Raw genomic sequence first — 26,280 nt, 5'->3', positions numbered from 1 at the left:
GTTACAGCCTGGCTGGGAGAATTTTGAGCATTACTTTGCTAGCATGTGAGATGAGTGCAATTGTGAGGTAGTTTAAGCATTCTTTGGCATTGCCTTTATTTGGGATTGGAATGAAAATAAACCTTTTCCAGTCCTATGGCCACTGCTGAGTTTTCCAAATTTGCTGGCATATTGAGTGCAGCACTTTCACAGCATCATCTTTTAGGATTTGAAATAGCTCAACTGGAATTCCATCACCTCCACTAGCTTTGTTCATAGTGATGCTTCCTAAGGCCCACTTGACTTTGCATTCCAGGATGTCTGGCTCTAGGTAAGTGATAACACCATTGTGGTTATCTAGATCACAAAGGTCTTTTTTGTATAGTTCTTCTGTGTATTCTTGCTACCTCTTCTTAATATCTTCTGCTTCTGTTAGGTCCATGCCATTTCTGTCCTTTATTGTGCCCATCTTTGTAAGAAATTTTCCCTTGGTATCTCTAATTTCCTTGAAGAGATCTCTAGTCTTTCCCATTCTATTGTTTTCCTCTATTTCTTTGCATTGACTGCTGAGGAAGGATTTCTTATCTCTCCTTGCTATTCTTTGGAACTCTGCATTCAAATGGGTATATCTTTCCTTTTCTCCTTTGCCTTTTGTGTCCTTTCCCAGCTATTTGTAAGGCTTTCTCAGACAGCCATTTTGCCTTTCTTTTTCTTGGGGTTGGTCTTGATCCCTGCCTTCTTTACAAAGTCACAAACCTCTGTCCATGGTTCTTCAGGCACTCTGTCTATCAAATCTACTCCCTTAAATCTATTTCTCACTTCCACTGTATAATTGTAAGGGATTTGATTTAGGTCATACCTGAATGGTCTAGTGGTTTCCCCACTTTCTTCAATTTAAGTCTGAATTTGGCAATAAGGAGTTCATGATCTGAGCCACAATCAGCTCCTGGTCTTGTTTTTGTTGACTGTATAGAGCTTCTCCATCTTTGGCTGCAAAGAATATAATCAATCTGATTTCGGTGTTGGCCATCTTGTGATGTCCATGTGTAGAGTCTTCTCTTGTGTTGTTGGAAGAGGGTGTTTGCTATGACCAGTGCATTCTCTTGGCCATACTCTGTTAGCCTTTGACCTGCTTCGTTTTGTCCTCCAAGGCCACATTTGCCTGTTACTCCAGGTGTTTCTTGACTTCCTACTTTTGCATTCCAGTCCCCTATAATGAAAAGGACATCTTTTTTTGGTGTTAGTTCTAGAAGGTCCCTTGTGGCTCAGCTGGTAAACAATCCATCTGCAATGCGGGAGACCTGGATTCGATCCCTGGGTTGGCAAGATCCCCTGGAGAAGGGGCAAGGCTACCCACTCCAGTATTCTGGCCTGGATAATTCTATGGACTGTATAGTCCATGGGGTCGCAAAGAGTCGGACACGACTGAGCGACTTTCACTTCATTTCACTAGAAGATCTTATAGTCTTCATAGAACCATTCAACTTCAGCTTCTTCAGTATTACTGGTAGTGGCATGGACTTGGATTACTGTGATATTGAATGGTTTGGCTTGGAAACGAATAGAGATCATTCTGTCATTTTTGAGATTGCGTCCAAGTACTGCATTTCAGACTTTTCAGTTGACTATGATGGCTACTACATTTCTTCTAAGGTATTCTTGCCCACGGTAGTAGATATAATGGTCATTGGAGTTATTCACCCATTATAGTCCATTTTAGTTCACTGATTCTTAAAATGTTGATGAACTCCCCAGCTCAGTAGGTGCCGAATATGCTACTGGAGATCAGCAGAGAAATAACTCCAGAAAAAATGAAGAGATGGAGCCAAAGCAAAAACAACACCTAGTTGTGGATGTGACTGGAGGCATTGGTTGGCGGTGGCCTGCTGCAGGGTTGGGGGCACTGAATACAGTGGTGTGTGCATGGGACCTTTTGAAGGGGGTCTCCATTATCTTCATGACCTCCACCATAGTTTGGTCTCAGTTAAATAGCAGGGAGGGAACACAGCTCCACCCATCAACAGAAAATTGGATTAAAGATTTACTGAGCATGGCCCTGCCCATCAGAACAAGACCCAGTTTCCCTCTCAATCTCTCCCAGCAGGAAGCTTCCATATGCTTCTTATTCTTCTCCATTAGAGGGCAGACAGAATGAAAACCACAATCACAGAAAACTAACTAATCTGATCACATGGACCACAGCTGTGTCTAACTCAATGAAACTATGAGCCATTCCATGTAGGGCCACCCAAGATGGACGGGTCATAGTGGAGAGCTCTGACAAAACATGGTCCACTGGAGAAGGGAATGCAAACCACCTCAGTATTCTTGCCTTGAGAACCCCATGAATGGTATGAAAAGGCTGTTCAGTATATGTTCAGTATCTAGGCTGAATATATCTCTCAGCCTAGATAATTTACAAATGGTGACAGAAAAAAAAGAATTTGTAAATATTTTTAAGACTCCAGATCAAGAGGGTGACATAGGAGATTCCTGAATTTTCCTCCTTCCACGGATGCACTGCTGAATGTATAGCTACAAACAGAGCAATTCCCTTGAAAGAAACTAGCTGAGTGACTCTACATATTGAGACAATGAGAAAATACCCACATCAAAATGAGTGGGAAAGCTTAGGTACACTTTTGCCAGGAAACCTCAACTCCCAGCCTCTTCTTGAGGAGTGAAGGCGTCTGGATTACAAATCCAGCACCCCAATGCTTAAGGCCCCCACCATAAGAATGGCTCCCAAAACACCTAGCTCTAAAAGCTAACAAGGCTTGGGTTCTTGAGTCCCAGAGGACTATAGCAAACAGAGAAGCAGTTGTTAAGTACGAGAGCACTTAGCTCTATAGCTATCCCCTCAGGCATCACTGCAGAGGGAGCAGCCAAAAACTAGAAATCAATTATAAGAAAACAGTGTAAAATTCTAAAATATATGGTTATTTAACAACATGCTGCTGAATAATCAATACATCAAAGAATAAATCAAAAGAACTTTAGAAAAAATATCTTGAGATAAATGAGAATGGTAACACAAAATACCAAAACTTATGGCGTGCAGCAAAAGCAGTTCTAAGAGAGAAGTTTATGGTAACAAATGCTTACATTAAGAAAAAAAGAATGGTCTCAACTAAAGAACCTAAATTTAACCTCAAAAAACTAACAAGTAAAGAATGAACTAAGGCCCAACTAGTAGAAAGAAGGAAATAAAAAAGATCAAAGTGGAAAATAATAAAATAGAGATTAAAAAGACAATAGAAAAAAATCCATAAAACTAAGCTGGATTTATGAAAGATAAACAAAATTGATAAACTTTTAACTAGACTAAGTAAAAAAGAGAAATGCCTCAATTAATACAATCAGAAGTGAATAAGGAGACATTACAACTCAAAATGTACAAGTACAAAGGAACATAAGATACTACTATAAACATTATATGCCAACAAGTTAAATTGCTTAGAAAAAAACATAACTTTCTAGAAACAAAAAACACATCAAGATAATGAAGACACAGAGAAATCTTAACAAATTACCAGTAAGGAGACGGAATCTATAATCAAAACCTCCCAACAAAGAAAAGTTCAGAATCAGATGGCTTCACTGGTGAACTGTATCAGAGAGGAAGTAATACGAATCTTTGTCAAATTTATCCAAAAAATTGAAGAGGAGGGAAGCTGTCCAAACTCATTTTTGGAGGTCAGCATTTTCCTGAACTGTGGTGTTGGAGAAGACTCTTTAAAGTCCCTTGGACTGTAAGGAGATCAAACCAGTCAATCCTAAAAGAAATCAGTCCTGATTATTCATTGGAAGGAATCCAATGAGTTACAATGAATTCACTCAAAGGAGTGATGCTGAAGCTGAAACTCCAATACTTTGGCCACCTGATGTGAAGAATTGACTCATGGGAAAAGACCCTGATGCTGGGAAAGATTGAAGGCAGGAGGAGAAGGGGATGACATAGGATGACATGGTTGGATGGCATCCCTAACTCGATGGACATGAGTTTGAGCACTCTCCAGGAGTCGGTGATGGACAGGGAAGCCTAGCGTGCTGCAGTCCATAGGGTCGCAAAGTGTCAGACACAACTGAGCGACTGAACCAAACTGAATTTTCCTGATACCAAAATCAGTAAAGAACACTAAAGAAAAGAAATTACAGGCCAATACCCTTGATGAACATTAAGGTTCAAAATATAAAATCCTCAAAAAATATAAGCAAACTGAATGCCATGATTATGTGAGATATATTCCACAGATGCAAAGGTAGTTCAACATCTGCAAATGAAAAAATGCAATAAGCCACATCAACAAAATGAAGGATAAAGATTACACAATCATCTTAATAGATGCAGACAAAGAATATGAAAAAATTCAATAGCCTTTCAAGAAAAAAACTTTCAATAAATTTGGGATAGAAGGTTTGTTGTTGTTTGGTAATTAAGTCAAGTCCGACTCTTTTTGTGACCCCATGGACTATAGCTTGCCAGGCTCCTCTGTCTATGGAGCTTCCTAGGCAAGAATACTGGAGTGTGTTGTCATTTTCTTCTCCAGGGGATCTTCCTGACCCACGGATTGAACCCACATCTCTTGCACTGCAGGCAGATTCTTTACCTCTGCGAAGGAAAGCACCATAACATAACCAAGTCCCATACATGAGAACATATAGGCTTCCTGGGCAGCTCAAATGGTACAGAATCTGCCCATGATGCGAGAGGCCTGGATTTGGGAAGATCCCCGGGAGAAGGGCATGGCAACCCACTCCAGTATTCTTGCTTGAAGAATTCCATGGACAGAGGAGCCTAGCAGGCTATAATCCATGGACTCACAAAGAATCAGACACCACTGAGTGACTAACACTTTCACTTTCATGAGAAACTCACAGCTAACATTGCACTCAATGTTGAAAAGCTGAAAACTTTTCCTCTTAGATCAGAAACAAGACTAGGATACCCAATACTGCCAAAATGTTATTCAACATAGTATTATGAGTACTGTCTAAAGCAATTAGACAAGAAAAAGAATGAGACATCTAAGTCAGAAAAGAACTGTTACTATTTGCAGATGACATGATATATATAGAAAACCCTATATATGCCACCAAAAAAACTGTTAAATGAATTCAACAAAGTTGTAGGATACAAAATCAACATAGAAAAATCAGTTATGATTCTAAATATTAACAATTAACTATCTGAAAAAAATAAAATCCCATATACAATAGCATCAAAAACAATCTGCTGCTGCTGCTAAGTTGCTTCAGTCATGTCCGACTCTGTGCGACCCCGGAGACGGCAGCCCACCAGGCTCCCCCGCCCCTGGGATTCTCCAGGCAAGAACACTAGAGTGGGTTGCCATTTCCTTCTCCAATACATGAAAGTGAAAAGTGAAAGTGAAGTCATGCAGTCGTGTCCAACTCTTAGCGACCCCATGGACTGCAGCCTACCAGCCTTCTCCATCCATGGGATTTTCCAGGCAGGAGTACTGGAGTAGGTTGCCATTGCCTTCTCCCCCAAAACGATCTACTTAGGAATAAATGTATCCAAAGAAGTGAGAGACCTATACACAAAAATCTTTAAGACACTGATAAAAGAAACTGAAGACACAAATAAATGAAAAGGTATCCTAGGTTCATGGATCAGAAAGATATAATTAAAATGTCCATAACATCCAAGTGAGGTATAGATTCAATGTAATACCTATCAAAGGGCATTTTTTCACAGCAACAGAAAAAAAAAATCCTAAAATTGAAATGAAACCACAAAAGAATGCCAAATAGCCAATGTAATCTTGAGACAGAAGAATAATGTCAGAGTTATCACACTTCCTAATTTCAAGTTATATTACAAGCAATCAACTCAAGTTATATTACAAGTCATGGTACTGGCATTAAAAGCAGACATACAAGTTAACAGACAGAAGAGAGATCCCAGAAATAAACTCATGCATATACAATTAATCTTCAGCAAAGGAGCCAGACATACTCAATGGAGAATAATCTCTTCAATAAATGGTACTGGTCAAACTGGATAGCCATATGTAAAAGAATGAAACTGTATCCCTATCAATTCAAAATTGATTAAATATTTAAATGCAAGACTTGGAATCATAAAACTCTTGGAATAAAACACAGGGGGTGAGCCCCTTGACATTGCTATTGGCCATGGTTATTTGGATTGAGAACAAAAGTGAAAACAAAAATTAAAAACAGGTGGGACTACATGAAACTAAAAAGCTTCTGCACAATAAAGATAATCATCAATAAAATGAAAAGGCAATTCATGGAATGGGAATAAATATTTACAAATCATATACCCAGTAAGCAATTAGTATCCAAAATACACAAGGGGTTCATACAACTCACTAGCAAAACACACAAAACCAAATGCCACAATTCAAATTGGGCAAAGGACCTGAATATGTATTTTCTAACACAAACAGATGGCCAATATATACATGAGAAGGTGTTCACCATCAATAATCATCAGGAAAATGCAAATCAAACCATAATGAGATATCACCTCACATACTGCTAGGATGTATATTATCAAAAAGAGAAGAGAGAAATGCTGGTGAGGATGCTGGGGAAAGGAAACCCTTGTGCATTCTTGGTAGGAAAGTAAACTAGTATAGTCACTAAGGAAAACAGTAAGAGGTCCCTCAAGAAATGAAAAATAGACCTATCACATGACTCAGGAATCTCCCTTCTGGGTAAATATTCAAAGGAAATGAAATCACTATTTCTTTATCTCAAAGAGACATCTGAACTTCCAATTTTACTGCATCACTGTTCACAATAGTCAAGGCTTGGAAACAGTGCAAGCATCTCTCACTTACAGATGAATGGATAAAGAAAATGTAATACACATACACACCAATACACACCCCCCCCCACACACACACACAATGGATTATGCAATCTTAAAGGAAATCCTGTCTTTTGTGACATTATGGATGAACACAGAAGGTATTATGCTAAATGAAATAAGCTAGACAAGAAAGAAAATAAAACTTACCTAGAACCAAAAACAAGCAAATAAAATAGTTGAACTCATAGAATCACAGGGTAGAATGGTGGTTGCCGGAAGCTGGGGCTTGGGGTGGAATAGGGAATGTTTGGTAAAAGTTTGTAAACTTTTAGTAATAAGATGAATAAGGCTTGAAGATCTAAGGTATACAACAGTGAATATAACTGCTAATACTCTATTGTATAATTAAAATTTCTAAGAGAGTAGAACTTAAGTATTTTTATCCAAAAAAAGTAACTATGTGGGGTGATGAATGTATTAAATTAACTCAAGGAGGAATATCATTTAACAATGTCTGCACATTATTAAATAATTACATTATCAAATAATTACACCTATATAGGTTAGATATATTAATTATAATTTTGTATTCCAATTATACTTTAAAAAGCTGAAAAAATATTTCTAAAAAGTTTCCCTCCCTGAACTAACATAATCCTACAGAAAATATTGGGAACTTTTCTTTGAGTTAATTCTTTCTCAGTGTTTCATTGCTCATTAGCTGAGTCAATATACAGACCATTTCCTCCCATGGGTTATTTTTACATATTTACTGAGCTCTATCAATAACCTGATCGAGAGATGTACTGTATGGATTCTATAACTGGGCAAAAGTTACAGCATAAAACAGGAGGACATGTAAACTTTTCTTATCTACAGCTTGCCTTCTTCCTGTAAATTGTAAGAGCAACACCGTGTTTTCTGAGTATGTATGATGTTAAGAAAGATAAAACATATGCATGCGTACATTTCTGGTCCCTTAACCCCTGCTCTTTTATACTTTTAGTTTTTTACCTCATTTCCTAGAAGGGCATTTACACAGGCTTCTGATGCATCGCAGATGGCTGTGAGATCATGTCCTCCTTCTAGAGCCAACACCACATGTCCATCAGCCAGTGTCATCAACTGCTTCGTCAAATGGCCAAAGCCTACCATAATGCAAACAGAACATTTCAAAGTATAAATTAAAAGTCAGCTGACCACTAGAACCTAATATTGATTGAGCATTTATTGTGTGTAGGTCCTTTTCTCAGTACTTCCCACGTGCTAACTCATTCAATACTCACAATAATTTGATAAAAGATCTTGGATCACAAAATCCAAGATCCTGCAGCTACGAAGTCTCACAATTAAGATTTGCACCAGTCACGTGTGCACTCTTCACTGTGCACATTACTGCCTTTCACAATGCATTCTGTGTACACCTGGATGAAAAGTGTTCGGCTAATATTAATAAGGTATGCAATTCCATTTGCTTAATATTTGTTTCTTCGTTCCATCATTTGCCTTTATTATAAAAGGAAGAAGTTTTCCATGTATCACCTCAAATTACATACCTATGACATTAGATTTTACAGGCCTTTTTACTATGAAATAGCTGATGAATACAAAAATTAATATCTATGTATGACATAACAAACAAGTGGTCACTGACCTCGCAATTTAAGGAAAATATTTTTGAAGCCCCCTGCACGCAACTCTCTAATAACACAACTCCCCTTCACTGTGGGTAATCAGGACTCTGGGTTGGTGTTTATGACTCCTTTGCTTTTGATTGTTTAACCTGCTTTTCTGGAATTTTATAAAAATGGTTTTAGACTTTTGCAACATATTCTTTTCACACTTTGTGTTAGTTCATTTCTGTCGATGCCTGTAACAACAGTTTTATGCTCTCTAGTAGGCCATTTAATGAATATACTTTATTTACCCACTCTCCTGTTGACAAATATTTATGTTTTTCTGTTATTCAAAAAAAAAAAAAATGCCCCTATGGGACTTTCCTGGTGGTCCAGTGGTTAGGACTCTGTGACTTCTCCACCATGGGCCTCCATTGGATCCCTGATTAGAGGAACAAGGATCCCACAAGCGACCAAAAAAAAGCCAATAAGAACATTCTTATACCAGCCTTCTGGCGCACACATGCAAGAGTGGAGTAAAACTGCTGTGACTTACAACCTGCTAAATAAAACCAGATCATTTCCAAAGGACTATGATCAATCCCCACTGCGAGAAGCAGTGTGTATCAGAATTCCTGTTTAGTTTCATCCTTGCCAACATTTGGTGTGATGGGCCGTACATGTGGGTGGCAAAGAATGGCATCTTACTGTGGTTTCATTCAGAATAAGGAGAAACCTTTCTATTTCTACCCTGAATTGAGTTTTTATTATAAACAGATGTTCAATTTAATTATTTTTACTACACCAAACGAGATGGTTTTTCTCCTACAATTTCATAGTGTTGTGAGTTACATTAATATTTCAAATATTTAGGCATCATTGAATTTATGGAATAAAGTAAGTTTGTTTATGATATATTATCATTTTTATACACAGTGAATTTGACTAATGCTTTTGATGAAAGAGGTTAATCAATAAATTTCTATTCTTTTACTATTTTGAATTTTATTATGGCTGGACCTTCTTTTTCTATTATTTGACCCTAGAATGTTGGGTAGAAATCTTCTGTAAACCATTTGACTCTTCTGTTTTGTCTGAGGATGACATTTATCTACTGAGAATTTTCTTAGGGATTAGGGAACTATTCTTGCTTTCAATATCTTCCCAAGTTACATTTTCCCAGAAATATGTATCTTTTGTGTTCAAATGTATTCAATAAAGTTGTTTATTACCTTATCATCATATTTTGGAACCTCAATGAGATGTAGTCATTGTTAGTAGAGCCTCAACATCTCTGAAGTTTTCTTTCATTTATTTTCTGTCTCTCTCTGTCCGACAATATGTGTATTTTTGTTGCAGATTTACCTTCCTGGCTTTTTCACTCCAGATGTATCTAGTCTGCTATTTATACTTTCATCAATATCTTCATTTCAGTGATTCGTTGTTCAATCCTAGGTGTTCTGTTGGGTTATATTTCATAACTTCTTAGTCACTTTAATCTTTCAAGTTTTTATTTCTTTAGACATAATTACTTTATATTCTAGATCTGCTATTTGAAGTCTTTATGGCTTAGTTTTACTATTTTTGTTCCTGCCTCATGATGTCTTAATTTTCCTTTGCTTTTATTTTTTTTTTTTTTTGAGTTCATATTCATTAGAACTTTATATATGAGAAAGCTTGGAGAACAGATTTGAATATGATATTTACCTTTGAAACCCAAGATGAGTGGGATTTTGTTTACTTCTGCTGGATGGCTGAAACATTACCAAGCAGGATAAATTTTAAATCCTCACCGAAGGGCTATTTTTCAAAATGTACAGATAATGAAAATAAGGATCCCAAAACTTGATTACAAATTGTCATAGAAAAGACATTTTTTCCCTTTTCATTCCCTTTGAAATTCTCTGTATTGACAGTTATAGCTAAGATCAATTTGTTGTTTTGTTCAGCAATGTCTCCTTTTCTCCTATTTATCCTTTTCTTTAGAGTCAGCTCTTTGACATTTCTTTCTTTATTCTGCTCTCCAATCAAAACCCTTCCCTTTGGAGACTGAAGGCTTTGACGCCCTTTTTGAGAATACAGGAGTCTATTAATGTTCAAACTTTTGCCAACTGTATACTTTAGGATGGCCCAGAGTGGCCAACAGCTACAGTATTTGTTTGCTTTTCTTCCTCTTTTTGGAAGTCCTCCATAAATTTAAAAGAGTAGTTTTCATATTTACACGTAGGAGTATTTCAGAATATATAGTCTCTCATATTGCCAAATGTAAATCTCTTGTTCAATGTCTAAAAAATTATAACAATTCATCAATGTGCCCACTTTTAGGAACAATTAATAAAAAAGAATAAATAAAAATATTTAAAGCCATGTGTTCAATATTGTTTAATTTGCTTTAAGAACTTCCAGGGAACATAAATTTAGTTTTTAAATCAATTATATTTTTAAAATAATTAATAGATGTTTTGCTATAGGGTAACATCTAGGCTCCGCTCACAGATCCTTAAATGCTCAGCGACTCACAAGTTTCTGAGTCAACTTGTTGAAAACAAGTGGCCAAGATTTCAGAGTAGGAAGACCCTGAACTCACCTTGTCCCCTGGGCACCCTGGAATTACAACTGTTACAGAGCACCTATTGAGGAGAAAGACTAGAAGGGTATCAGAGATCTTCTACAACTAAAGACATAAAGAAGGAACCACAAGGACATGGGTAGGAAGGGTAAGATGTGGTATAGTCAAGAACCATATTCCAGGGTGAGGACCACAAACACAAGGATAATCACAGTTAGAGAGTTTCTCCCCAAGGAATGAGGGGTCTGAGGCCTATTACAAGCTCCCCAGTCTGGGTGTCCTACACTGGGAAGCCAAGATCCTAGAAGTCTAGCTTTAAAGGCCAGTGGGGCTTACTCTTGGGAGTCAAAGGGCAATGGGAAATAGACCCCAGTCTTAAGGCACACACAAAATCTCACATAATTCAGGACCCAGGGCAGAAGCCATAATCTGAAAGAAGCCTATGTCAGACCCACTTTCTGATCCTAGAGTAATAAAAGGGGAAAAAAACCCTACAAACAAGCATACACTCCCCAGCAAGACTTTCACTCAGATTTGATGGAGAGATCAAAAGCTTCACAGACAAGCATAAGCTAAAAGAGTTCAGCATAACCAAAAAAGCTTTACAAGAAATGTTAAAAGGACTTCTCTGTGAAAAAGAAAAGGTCATAACTAGAAATATGAAAATTATAAAAGGAAATATTTCATTGGTAAAGGCACATATATACAAAAGTTAGTAAATTAGCCACATATAAAGCTAGTAGGAAGGTTTAAAGATCAAGGGAGTAAAATCCACATAAGTACTACTTATCCACAATAAGTAGTTAAGGGACACACAAAACAAAAAGATGTAAAATGCTATGTCAAAGACAGTAAATGTGGGAAATGAAGTTAAAATTCATAAGAGAGCAGCAACTTAATCATATTTCTGTATGTCTGCATGCTCAGTTGCTCAGTCCTGTCTGCCTGTTTGTGAACCTATGGACTGCAGCCTACCAGGCTCCTGTGTCCGTGGATTTTCCAGGAAAGAATACTGGAGTGGGGTGCCATTTCCTACTCTCGGGGATCTTCCTAATGCAGGGACTGAACCCGTTGTCTCCTGCATCTCGTGCATTGGCAGACAGATTATTTACCACTGAGCCACCTGGGAAAGCCCCCATATTTATATTTAAATCACTATATATAAACCTCATGGTAACCACAAACCAAAAATCTATAATAGATACACACACAGAAGAGAGAAAGGAACTCAAACATAATTCTAAAGATAGCTGTTTGCCTTTAAAAGGCACATGAAAACTCAATGCACTCAATAGATAAATATAGAAAAAGATATCATTTGTGGTTATCGGAGGTGGGATTTGGGGGGAAGGGGAATTACATGAAAGCAGTCAAAAGGTGCATACTTCCAGTTACAAGATAAATGAGTACTATGGAAATAATGTACAGCATCATAAATCTGATTAACACTGCTGTGTGTCACATATGAAAGTTGCTAAGAGTGTAAATCCTAAGAGTTCTCATCAGAAGGAAAATACTTTTTCTATTTCTTTAATTCTGTACCTGTTGATGATGGGTGTTCACTAAACTTACTGTGATAATCATCTCATGATTTATGCAAGTCAATTTATTATGCTATACACTTATTTTTCGGGGCAGTTTTGTGTTTACAGAAAATTTAAGCAGAAAGCACAGAGAGGTCCAATCCACCACCCCACCTTGCTGTGGTTTCCCCTATTAACAACATTCTGCATTAGTGTGGTGCATTTGTGACAGTTGATGAGCCAATATTGATAACTTACATTACTGTTTACAAAAGTTCACGACCAGGCTTTTCTCTTTTTGTATAACTCTAGGGGCTCTGACAGATGCATACTGTCATGTATCCACCATTACAACATCACACAGAATGCTTCAAGGCCCTATAAATCTCCTGTGTTCCACCTGTCATACCTCCTCTCTGCCCTGCAACAAACCCTTATCTTTCTCATTTCTACAGTTTTGCTACTCATTTTTTCAATGTTTACATTAATTAAAATGTTTAGTTTCTTTTATTAACCATTCTAAAGTACAAAAGACTATATTTCACTCTCCCTCATTTAATACTTATAATATTTATAATATCAATATTTCTATACTCATGAAAACTTAAAACAATTACCTTGAATATGGAAATGCATGGTCTTCAAGCCTGCCTAGGCTGTTTTCAAGCCTGACCTTGTTCCTCTCTTAAATATTATGGTTTTTTTGTGTGAAAAGAAAGTAAGTTTTCAGAATACAGTTGGCAGAACCAAATCAAAGTCTATAAAACTGTCAAGCAATAAGACCCCAAAACCAAACTAAGTTGCTTCCATTTTGGAATAATGAAATAATATCTTCTTAATCCTTGGAAATGCACTGAAATATTCACTCAATAAACTAGAGCTGTCCAGAATTTCAGCTCTGGTATTGCACTTGAGGTTAAGTATGAATAAGACAAATCTATTATGATAGAAGTCAAAATATTCACTTTATAATGATTGTATGTTTCTAAATACTTGGCAAAACAATTCTAAAAAGATTTAAAATTGGATGAAAATTGTTTCCAAGCATTACTGCACTCAAGCATTATTTTCCACACCTATGGGTCTCACAATGATACCAAGAAAAATCTTTTCCACAGGCCATTTAAGAATGAGGCTGACCACATTAAAATCCACCTTTTTATCCAACTGCTATGAAAAGAGCAGTAAGCTTACAGAAAATGTGTAATGCAAAGTTCTGATACTTAATGCTTAGAAATACTCTTGGTCTAAGTCAAGGCACATAGTAAATAATTCCAGTCTGGAAGAAATATTCATAAAACTCACAGACAAATATTTCTGCTAACCATATTGTTAAATACTCTGAACAGCTTTTCCTGTAATCTAAGCCATGGCCACAGTGATAACTTTAAAAGATATAATAATAAATCAAGCAGGTATGCCAAATCTTTCATACGGAAGGTTCCTAACAATTGAGAATTCAATTATCTAAAGTCACTGCTGAGCAGATCAAATCACATGGATTTTAAAAAGGAAGGGGGGAGGGAGAGGGAGAAAAATCTCAAATCTGATTTAAGTTCACTCTTTTCCTTTGAGAATAAAAAAAAGTCCCATAAAATACCAAATTTAGATGGGATAGTAAAAAGTGGAAGGAAAGAATGGAATGAAGCTAATCTTTGATCTCTATCCAAATTCCTCTCTTTTACCTACAGGGTTTATTTCCATTCACATGTTACCCATGTGATCTCTGGAGCCACAGATTGAGGCAGCTGAGCTTTGAGTTATCCTTGCACAAAACATTCAAGTGGAGTATAGAAATAAAATTTCTGAGTCCTATGCTCTCTCTTCTCATCAAAGCAAGGAATTTAAGAACAATGTTTTACTTCTGTTAACCTGAGTTCTACTGTGTCCATTGTAGAGGGATCTGAAAAGCTAAGTGTGGCTACCAGTGTCAAGGTATTACTCTTCCAGATATGTGAAAAAGAAGATTCAATGGTGTGTGTGGTTATGTGATTAGAGAGTTATAGAACATAATTTTAATGGGCATAATTACAAGTTACGTTGGATAGCTTTTACTTCTAGGGCACAAAAACTCATCCTACTGGTCACAGCAAACTGAATTTGCACAGTTGAAAAATTACAGCAGAGCACAGTGCCAGGAAGGTTGTCCTCAAGGAGGTTTGAGTGTCCTGAGTGTGAGGGCTCATGGGAAAGAAGCAATTAAGCAAGAAAGTCAGTCTGTATAATGTGTGCTGAGCTGAAGCAGCCACAGATATGATATGGGTATGGAACTAGGCACTCAGGGAGGAGGCTAGGGTAGCAAGATGGATGGGGTCAGGTCAGTACTAGAATTGTTATGCAGTTAACGAAAAATCCTAAAAGATGATGCTGTTAAAGTGCTGCACCCAACAGGCCAGCAAATTTGGAAAACTCAGCAGTGGCCACAGGACTGGAAAAGTTCAGTTTTCATTCCAGTCCCAAAGAAAGGCAAAGAATGCTCAAACTACTGCACAATTGCACTCATTTCACATGCTAGCAAAGTAATACTGAAAAAAATTCGCCAGGCTAGGCTTCAACAGTGAACTCCCAGATGTTCAAACTAGATTTAGAAAAGGCAGAGGAATCAGAGATCAAATTGCCAACATTCATTGGATCATAGAAAAAGCAAGAGAATTCCAGAAAAACATCTACTTCTGCTTTATTGACTATGCTAAAGCCTTTGACTGTATGGATCACAACAAATTGTGGAAAATTCTTAAAGAAATGGGAATACCAGACCACCTTACCTGCCTCCTGACAAACCCGAATACAGGTCAAGAAGCAACTGTTAGAACCGGACCTGGAAAACAGACTGCTCCAAATTGGGAAAGGAGTACGTCAAGGCTGCATATTGTCACCCTGCTTATTTAACTTATATGCAGAGTACATCATGTGAAATGCCGGGTTAGATGAAGCAGAAGCTGGAATCAAGATTGCTGGGAGAAATATCAATAACCTCAGATATGCAGATGACACCACCCTTATGGCAGAAAGTGAAGAGGAACTAGAGAGTCTCTGGAAGTAAATGAGGAGAGTGAAAAATCTGGCTTAAAACTCAACATTCAAAAAACTAAGATCATGGCATCTGGTTCCATCACTTCATGGCAAATAGGTGGAGAAACAATGAAAACAGTGACAAACTTTATTTTCTTGGGCTCCAAAATCACTGCAGATGGTGACTACCACCATGAAATTGAAAGACGTTTGCTCTTTGGTAGTAAAGCTATGACAAACTGAGACAGCATATTAAAAAGCAGAGACATTACTTTTCCAACAAGGCCTATGTAGTAAAAGCTATGGTTTTGTCCAGTAATCATGTATGGATGTGAGAGTTGGACCATAAAGAAGGCTGAGCACCTAAGAATTGATGTTTTTGAAATGTGGTGTTGGAGAAGACTCTTGAGAGTCCCTTGGACTGCAAGGAGATCAAACCAATTAATCCTAAAGGAAATCAATCCTGAATATTCATTGGAAGGACTGATGCTGAAGCTCCAATACTTTGGCCATCTGATGTGAAGATCTGACTCATTAGAAAAGACCATGATGGTGGGAAAGATATAAGGCAGGAGGAGAAACGGATGACAGAGGATGAGATGGTTGGATGGTATCACTGACTCAAAGGACATGAGTTTGAGCCAGTCCCAGGAGATAGAGATGGATAGGGAAGTCTGGCATGCTGCAGTCCATGGGGTTGCAAAGAGCAGGACACGAATGAGCAACTGTTTGTTTATTTATTCATTACTGAAAATAAGCCTCAGAAGTTGTCCCAACCATGTGCAGTAACTATGACAAAATATCGTAAGAAATATTTTTTAAAGTGAACGTTGTTAACTTAAGCTCTTTTGAGGAAATCTTCTAGAATGGGGTGCTAACGTAGTACTACTACTGCGGTACTGCTGCTACTACACTAAAGAATACTATATATAGCCTGTCCGCTCTAAAAAGCATTAAATTAAATTAACATAAGCAAATAAGCATCATTATAGGCACTAGAAGGAAGGTACATTGTAAAAAAAAGAAAAATTCTCTTGCTTTTGATGACTAAACAAACACATGGAACTGGTAACTACCAAGGCTGGGAGGCACTGAGGAAGAGAACTGGAAGGACAGCTTCAGTTAGAATTTTCTGCTCAGTTCCAGCTTCACTGGAAGCAAACTTACTTTTGTCACGTCTGAAAATAATATTAAATAAGTTGCAAATATGGTAGTGATGCAAATGATCAGTTTCACTTTGATTTCCTGCAATTCTGTGGGGGTGTATTTCTGCTTAAGAAGTCAAAATTGTGTCAGCATTTTTTTCTAAGTTTGGGAAACTCTTTGAAATGAGAAGTTGCTCTAGGAAAGCTCTAAGATTAAACTTTAGATAAATATTTAATAACTAACCCATAGAACACATAAAAGGATTCACCCTTTAAAATGGCATGTGTCAAGTGCTTCTCCGCAATGTTTCCCAAATAGTTCCCAGGATACTGGTAGTGCAAAAACACAACCCTTACTTTAATTTCCATTTGAAAACAACTATTTTCAAAACAAAAATGGACACGTTGTTAAAAATGTGGAAAATAGAAAAAAGTCAAAGAAAATTATGTAATATATAACAAATATATGTTGCTACATATTATTCAATAATTAAATATAAATAAAATAATTATAATTTATACAATAATAAACCCAGTCCTATAAACCAGAGATAGCCAATCCCACTTTTGTGCAATTTCATGCTTATCATTTTCTGTACATTTAAAAAATAAAAGAGGATCACACTGTACTTTTTAAATTTATATTTATAAACATAAATATAGTAGAAAACATGTTTTGTAGACTCTACAATATCTTTTTAACATACTACTTTTCTGTTTTTAGACATTAACTTACTAGTTTTCAGCTTTATATATAAGGTTGTAAATAATATCCTCCTATCTGGTAAAGCAGTCACTTATCTGCTTCTAGTGTTATTATCTATTATTATTGGATGAAAAGAGGCTTGCTCTTTTGACTGTTAACTTTCCTCTTTTATTCCAGAGTATGAGATAGAACATATACTGTAAGGCACATGAAGGCACGATGGAAATGAAGTTCCTAAACTTTATAAACTTCATTTGTGTGTGTTCAGCAATGGATAACTGAAACATTCTTATAGAAGCTCAGAGAAATGAGATACTTCTAGAAAGTCTGCTTTTATTATGAAATTGAAAACATGGAATGTATCAGAACTCTTTAAGGAGGCTGACCCTGAGGGACTTCTGCTGTGGCTTGAAGAGGGACTTCTCTCTAACTTACAGTATAGTTACCATTGTTGTTTCGCCATTCTATAAAAGTCAGACTCTAGAATCAGCAACCAATGCCCAAGAAAGGTACTGGCTCATGATTCACTTGATTAAGAAAAATAATAGTGATACAAAATGATTGATTAGAAATCACTCCTACTTGTAAATCTAATTTTGCTGATGTCAGCCTCCCATTCACTACAAGTACTTCTCTATTATTTCCAATGACTGCCTGTCTGCCTGGAAAGCTTCAAGAAAAAACAACAACAACAAAAACAGTGACAGAGACAATCCCATCCCCATAGTGCCATTTAGCAAAGGCAGTAGAATGAGAATCAGCAGCAGTGACAGTCTCTTCAGAAATGTATGTGCGTGTTCAGTCACTAAATCTTGTCTGACTCTTTGCAACCCTGTGGACTGAATCCACCAGGCTCCTCTGTCCGTGGGATTTCCCAGGTAAGAATACTGGAGTGGGTTGCCATTTCCTCCTCCAAGGGATATTCCCGACCCAGGGATCAAACCTGCATCTCCTGCATTTCAGGAGGGTTCTTTTTTGACATCTAATATGTTACTGATTTATGTAATTTTTGTAACTCTTTCTGACATGTTAAAAACCCTCAATAACAATTTTACTCATTTTTAAACAGGTTAGTTTCATTCGATCCTGAAATAGCTGTGAAGACTTCACTGCAAATCCAGTATAGTAGGGATCCCTGGAGTCAGACACTTTTGTTCTGTTTTGATTTGCAATTTAATTTTGCATATCCACTGGCAAATTTTCCCTAGTTACATTCAGGAAAGATCAACTGAAGAATGCACATACGGTGAAGTATAATTACAAAAACTGGAGCCATTTTCCTCTCTAAACCCCTTAGTCATTAAGTTAACCATGCTTTACTTTAGGAAGATGCAGTCAAACTCAAATTGAGAGAGAAGTTTGGGTAGCATGTGGCTGTCTCATGTACTCTGAGGCTCTCGAGCAGGACTTCAAAGCAGAAGCTGATTGTTGCAGATGGGAAGAATGCTTTTCACAGAAATACCTTTTTAAGACTCATGATGTTGTAATTCATATGGTAGGCACTTGTGATTCGTTCCTGATGATGTTGGGATCATTTAACTCACAAAACCAGTGTTGCTACTATAAAATCCTTTCATCTATAGCCAAAAAAGGTTTATTTCATGCAAATGAAAAATTTTCATTAAAGAATCGCCCTAATAATGGGGAAGGTATATGTTTTCTGGCCATGTTTAAAATGTAAATTTATGAACATATTTTGAAGATTCATTTCACTTTAAGATCTTTATGTATTTGATGTCCTAGGACTCTTTTCAAGGTCACTGAAACCGGAAATCACTTTTAGAAGAAATATGGAGATTATTATCATTAAATCTTTCAGTTGGCTTATTCCAAGCAGCCCTATAAATACTGCATATGTTTTAAAGAAGGCACTTTCAAGTAAAGTAAAAATCCTTTTACTGTTCTAGTCAGTGACGCTCCAGAAGGTAACTTTATATTCTCAGCACCTTTTGTAAACAAATGAATGGTTGGTTTGTATTAAACAATGTCTGAGACAGCAAAATACTCCAAAGTAGTATTTCAGAAAAATGATATTAAAAAAAATTATCTTCAGGAATTCCTGAGAATAAAATGGCAAGAGAAGTTGACTGGCATTTTGACCATCCATCCATCCATCCATGATTTATCTATCTAAAAAGCAACAAGTTATTTACTAAATGCCTACTATGTGCCACAGTTTTATATATAAATGTTAAAATACATGAACCTCAGTTTTCTCAGCTGTAAATACAACTAATGACTATTCTACCTCACAGATGTGAAATAAATAATCATAAAAAGCCACCTCAATATATGCATATATATATCTATGAACAGAACCTAGCACATAGTAGGTATTCAGTTTTTGTATTTTCAAATGAAAGAATTTAATCATAGAATTTAAGATCTAGAAATGAATTTTAAGCTTAAATATTCCAACCCCTTCTTTAAGGTTGAGGAAACTAAGACCCATAAAGATCAATTATCAAGGCAAACAGTTAACTACAGAGTTGGGATGAGAACTCTGCATTTTCCACCATTCAGCCCACTCAATAGATATTAGGACTGCTCATTTTTTTTCAGAAATGATTTCCAGTTCAAAAAGAACTTTAAAGAGAATTCCTAGACACCAAATGGCTTTTACAAATTACTGCTTTGGTGTGCTAAGTGTAAATAAACCAGAAGCATGTGAATTAAATTTCCCTTAACAAACACAAATATAAAACCATTGAGGAGAAAAAAAAATCCCTAGAAAATGCTTTTGGGTATCATAGGACCATTCCTTCCAACCCCTCAACAAAATTGTTTTTGCCAAACCCCAACTGCAATTTGATTTGCCAATCTCTAGCTTGTACTGCTGTTTTCAATAAGGCATTAAACACATGGGATCTATTCTCTCATCGATGCTCAGGCATAACTGGCCAAGTGGGATGGAACAAGAGCAGGACACACTCATGCTAAGCAATGCTGATCCCATTACAGTACTCTGCATTATTCAAATTCAACCAGTATTTACTGAGTACACACAATTAACAACAGCTAGGGAACTACATGGTTGAATAAGAGATCATTCTTGCTTCCAAAGAACTAAATTACATACAAGAGGCATATACACAGATAAATACAATTTGATATGGAGAAAGACAACTGTTATAAAACAAACACATTTTTATAAAGATTAATAGATGGAAGACATCTATCTGTTTAGAGGGAACTCATAAGATAATAGAGGACACAGTCAAACATCTGCAGTGTTACGCATTTGTATATCTTTGCTTCAGCTTCCCACTTCTGATACAGGAACAGTCTTGTCGGTTTCAGTGAAATAATATATGTAAAATGCATCTACCCAGCACTTGACACTCAAACAGTATCAATAACTATTACTTCCTCACCAGCCCATCAGCCTCTTCATGATGCAAAAGCTCTCTTAGCAATTATCCTAAATGGCATTATTCTTTTCATTCATTTGGTTTTTCTATTAGTAAACTTAGTTCTAGAGTCACTCAATTATGCTTACAGAGGATCATATATATTGAAGTTCCAGACAGCAAAATGGGGAATGGAAAAGTAAGTGTGGGGGAAAAGAATTCATATTTTGAGATAATCGTCTTTAAAATTTTTTCAAAAAATAAATCGCCAAGAATTGATACTTTGGAATCTAGCATACAGCTTGGTACATAGTAGGTGCTCAGTACATGCTATTGAAGGAATTAGTGAATGTGGAATGAATATATTCTATTAACTTTACTTAATTCCATTTCAATTACATTAGTATGGTAGGTAGAATTCACAGGACCTCCGAGAACTCTTGCTCTTGAACAGAACTCTCTCTCGGGTGTGGATAGAATCTGTGCATGTAACGTATACTCCTGTGGAATGGCAAAAAGACATTTCAGTTGACTTTGTGTAAATCAAAAGGAAGATATCAGGCAGTGTCAGGGGAAACTGGGCTGGGGGGTCGGGGTAACTCCAATAATCTAATCACAGAAGCCCTTGAAAAGCGGAGTTTTCTCCAGTTGGTATTATAAGAGGAAGTCAGATTTGAAGCATGAGAAGGACTTGACACGGCACTGATGGTTTGAAAATGTTAAGGGACCACAAGAGGAGAAATGTTAGTAGCTTCTAGCCGGCAAGGAAATGAAGACTTCAGCTCTACAACTGCAAGAGATTAAATAAACTCAAAAGAGGATTGTTCCTTAGAATGTCTAGAATAAAGAGCCAGCCTGGCTGCTATTTTAGTATCAGCTTTGTGAGACTGGAAGAGGGAACCCAGTTGGGTCGGTGCAGACTTGTGACCTACCAGAGAGGTAGGTAATAAATGGATGGTGTTAGGAGTCAATAAATTCATATCCCTGAATATACTAGAGGCCCCAAATAAATCAACAGCAGAATAACAGTTCAAGAGGTAAAGTTGATAGTGTAAGGAAAGTGGGAATAGTAATGGTAACTACAACAATGAACAATTCTAAAATATTTATCCTGTTCCAGGTCCTGGGGTTCACATAGATGTTTCATGGAATCCTCACACCACGTTATGAAGTAGCTATAGAGAGTATCCAAATCTCTAGAGGGGCAAACTAAGGGAAGTTGAGTAACTTTCCCAAAGTCATACTGGGAATAGAGTAATATATAGTAATATCAGGACTCAACTCAGGCTTTAGACTCTGAAACCTTAACCACTGACCCTACTGTTTAAAATAATTTTTCAAAAAATCTACACACATATGTTTAGTTTTCTCTATGAATAAGATGAAGTAACCAATGCATGTCATCATGTGTCCAAAGGATTCATCTGTCCTCACTATCATCCACCCATTTCCCCACAAAGTGTCAAGGGCCAGAATGCTAAGATGCATACCTTGGCAATGCCTGAACAAACTGTCTGTTAGAATAAGATTATGATGAATTCTTAGTCGTGATGAGATACTTCAAATAGAGGCAGTGCTGCTAGTTTCTCTGTTACCTTGAACCAAAGACAAAATCTATGGGTCACTTCGTTTAAAAGAACAGAAGAATCCTAGTCCTGAATGAACATGAGTTTATGTAAATTAGGTGACCTTTTCCAGGCAGAGAGATTTCTAGAACGGTGAACTCTTCTAAAGAGTCAAGGGCTCTGTATGATCACTGGCCATGTCTGACTGGACACTGCAAGGCTTCTCTAAATAATGTATCAAGTGCTGAAGGAATTATGGGAAGTGTTACATGGCTGAAAGAGTGTACAAGTTAGGAGAAGACTGCACCTGGAGATGGGCAGACATGCCAGAGGAAAACTGCATGCTCACTTGCAGAGAGCAGTGAGCTTAGCAATATAGCAGCCACCCAACTACCTGTCACTGGCTTCTCACAATTTTTAGGGTTAAATTCAAAGCCTTCAGGACACGGTCTCTCTTTACAGTTTAATCTTCTGTCACACCCCATGTTTACTCTTCCCTTAAGTTAAATATATTTATACAATTTGATGAACACAGCAACCAGAGTCTACATTTCTGAGTATCCACCGGTGTAATGTCTTGTCCACATCCAGCTAACCCCTACTCATCTTTTAAATTTAGAGTAACCAACATCCTGAGCCCCCTGGGCAATGCAGAGTTGTTCTTATGTGTCCTCTCAACACTGATTTCTCTCTCTAATCCTTAATTTGTGAGTTCATCCTTCGAGGTTGTAACCTGCTGACCAACAGTGTCTGTATCTTGCCTGGCCTCATATATTCAGTGCCTAGTACAGTAATGGGCATTCTCAGTGTGTTAATTAAATGCTGATGTCTAAATAGTACAGAGACCTCAAGCTGACTTTATAGACCTGGATCAATGTGTGTTAACACCTAAACTATATATGAACTTATTGCACGGTAGGCTCTTTACAACTTCTTTAATGCTCAACACAGTCAACACACACACGCACGCACGCACACACACACACACACACACACACACACACACACACACACACACACGAGGCACTGCCATTATTCTTAAACAAGAAATGGAAAATTAACAGAGAAAGGTTAAGTGCATTGTCCAAGGTGAAAGAACAGAGGCAGGATTTAAACCTTCTGACTCTGGAGTCCACATTCTTAAATTACAATACCTAAGTTTTTAGATTCAGGGCCCATGGTGATACTCAAGAGCTATTTTTGAAGAAAAGTAAAGAAAAGCAAAGCCCTGAAAAGTTTTATGATTCTATAATATACCTACTGTAGAATAAATACTTCCCTTTCTTAATTTTTTTTTCAATACTGTGGCCAATACAAGTAAAAAATCTTTCTCAAAGATTGGTTAAAAGGAGCATCCAGGAAAAAAGTTGAGGTCCAGAGAAAATACAACAGGCCGAAGAGAAAACTCAAGTCCCTGTCACAGACTGTTTCTTACACTATGCTATGGAACTTATAAGAAATGTCATTAATTTACAGAATGAAAGTAGAATACGATGTCTTCAAGAGGATTCAAAATAATCGTGGCTGATCCATTCACTAAAGAGGTATTTGTTGAGAATCTACTATGTAACATAAACTGTGCTGGCCAATAAGGAACAGTTTTGAGCTTAACAAAGACAGTCCCTACCCTTAGAAGGCAATGGCACCCCACTTCAGTACTCTTGCCTGGAAAATCCCATGGACGGAGGAGCCTAGTGGGCTGTTGTCTATGGAGTCGCAGAGAGTCGGAAACGACTGAGCAACTTCACTTTCACTTTTCACTTTCATGCATTGGAGAAGGAAATGGCAACCCACTCCAGTGTTCTTGCCTGGAGAATCCCAGGGACAGGGGAGCCTGGTGGGCTGCCATCTATGGGGTCACACAGAGTCAGACACGACTGAAGCGCCTTACTGAATTGAATTGAATCCTTACATCACTTAGAAATTAACGTTAGTGAGAGCCACCATCACCAGGTACCATGCTATGTGTGTGAAATACATTATATCATATAATCACTACACAACTGCCCAGGCGGGAGAATGAACTTGCCTAAGCAATACAGTCAATGGCAAAGCCATAATAACGAGGCAACTGGACTTCAAACCTGTCAGCTGCATTTGAATCCAAATAACACTGAAGTACTAGTTTAAACTAGTACTAGTTTAAACAGCACCAGCTGTTCCTGAATAATACTCATCAAATGTTAATGACTGTTACCCATTCTTCTTACTCAAGCTTTAATTTATATTCATAAAAACCAATTTTCAGGAAAAGAAATATCTACTTCGATTTTCTGATACTATCACTTTGAAAAGAAAGAGATTACCACCACCACCCAAACCCCTAATTCCTTTTCAAATTAACCTTTGGAAATATTAATAAACTTCCTTTTCAGTGTTGGTATAGCATTAATTCATGACTACATTCCTCAAATCCAGCTCATTATGGTCACATCATTATGTGACCATAATGATGGGCACAGCAACACTTGTAGTGACCACTGCCAAAAAGTTTGTCTACTTGTCCTTGGGGTAACTTTATGACTAACTGCTTTTTAAAATATATGTAGTGTCTGACGCATAGAACCCAAAGTTTCTGGTCTTTAAAAACAATCAAACAACAACAAAAACCCCACTACTGAGTCTTAATGTACACATTCCTCACAAAGAGATGCCTGTAGAAACAGATAATATCAATAGATAATTCGTCAAAATGCCAGGTAAGTATCAGCAAAATTTTAAATGTTTGTTGAAAGATATAAAAACAAATTATTCTCTTCTAAGGAGAAAGAGGACAAAAGTCTCATTGCCAAAAACATTCCTTGGAATCCCATTTCCCAAATGACCTAGGTTTTTAATTTCAAGACAAAAATACCTGATTTTAAAAGATAAGTATCTACCCTCTGGGAAAAACTGATGATTTCTTATTTTTATTGCCATAAAAGGAGGTTCAGGAAGCCTCTAAATTATAGGTTTCAAGCAACCATTTAATTTAGATTAAATTAGACAGCAATTGTATGTTAAATAAATATGAAATGGCTCTGCATGTATTTGTTAAAGATTAAACCTTCTGTAATACTTGGCTTCTATTACACATTTGTTATTGCTGATTTTTAAAATAAATCACCATTTAATTGAAATACTTAAAGAACATTTACAAAGGAAAGTATAGTATTTAGCAAGACCCATGAGAATCTAATAAGCCCAGTAGGGTAGCTCTTTCAAAAGTAGCCAATTCTCCAACATTGTGGTAGAAAACTTGTAGTGAAATTGTGGCCAGAATCCTACACAATCTTTACAAATGGCATGATTCAACTTGCCAATATGAAACCAAAAAGAGTTTTATTTTAAACATTTTTTATCAAAGTAGTTTTGGTCTGTCATAGGTTCTTCCCATCTGCCATTAAAAAAAAAAAAAATTGAAAGAATTATAGACGGATGAAAATAGGAACTCCTTCATCTCCATCAGACACTTGAGTATAACTATCATTTTGGAGGGGAAAAATGAAATACCCCAGAGGACACTGCATTGTGATTTTTATCCTGCTTTCCTAAGTTGGAGATGTGCAACATGAAAAAAGAGGCTTCCCGAGATCATGCTAAAAGTATGGCATCTTAAGGCACAATTTCTTTCTGAATGAGGCTCAATATCCAACTTACATAAGATACTCTAAACCCTTCAACGTGGCAAAACAGAGCATTTCAGGGAGGGTGGTGGCTTCCACTACAAGGGACTTAAGAGATCTGAAAGATGACAAGAATTGAATGTGGAGCAAGTGAACTAAGCACAGGCCAGCGTCAGAGTGGGTAGATCAAAGATGAAGAGGAGATTTCAGGACTTTGGGGACTAGCCAGGTATGTATCAGAATAAATGAAGGAGAATAATGTGCTGGTAATTCCAGAATCATTAGAACTGGGAGGTCATGGACATCTTTCAACAAGAGTCTGTAATGAGATTAGGCAATGGATTTTCAAACTAAAGATAATAACAGATACACTAGGCTGGGAGTCAGGCTGGAATACCCTTGGGA

The 26,280-nt window shown here is 37.0% G+C and overlaps 1 protein-coding gene across 13 annotated transcripts in view; it reads right to left on the bottom strand.

Moving 5' to 3' along the window:
• HDAC9 (histone deacetylase 9) overlaps positions 1–26,280 on the bottom strand; it is a 1,049,156-nt gene that overhangs the window by 73,417 nt on the left and 949,459 nt on the right. For all 13 annotated transcript variants that reach the window (XM_070787186.1, XM_070787187.1, XM_070787178.1 and 10 more), the window contains one exon: positions 7,799–7,932. In XM_070787186.1, coding sequence (XP_070643287.1) covers positions 7,799–7,932 — 134 coding nt within the window. The remainder of the gene's footprint in view (positions 1–7,798; positions 7,933–26,280) is intronic.

The sequence above is a fragment of the Bos indicus genome, chromosome 4, assembly GCF_029378745.1.
Source record: "Bos indicus isolate NIAB-ARS_2022 breed Sahiwal x Tharparkar chromosome 4, NIAB-ARS_B.indTharparkar_mat_pri_1.0, whole genome shotgun sequence".
NCBI classification, from domain to species: Eukaryota; Metazoa; Chordata; class Mammalia; order Artiodactyla; family Bovidae; genus Bos; species Bos indicus.
Note: the sequence above shows the minus strand (reverse complement) of the source record. Positions and strands in the feature narration are given on the sequence as shown.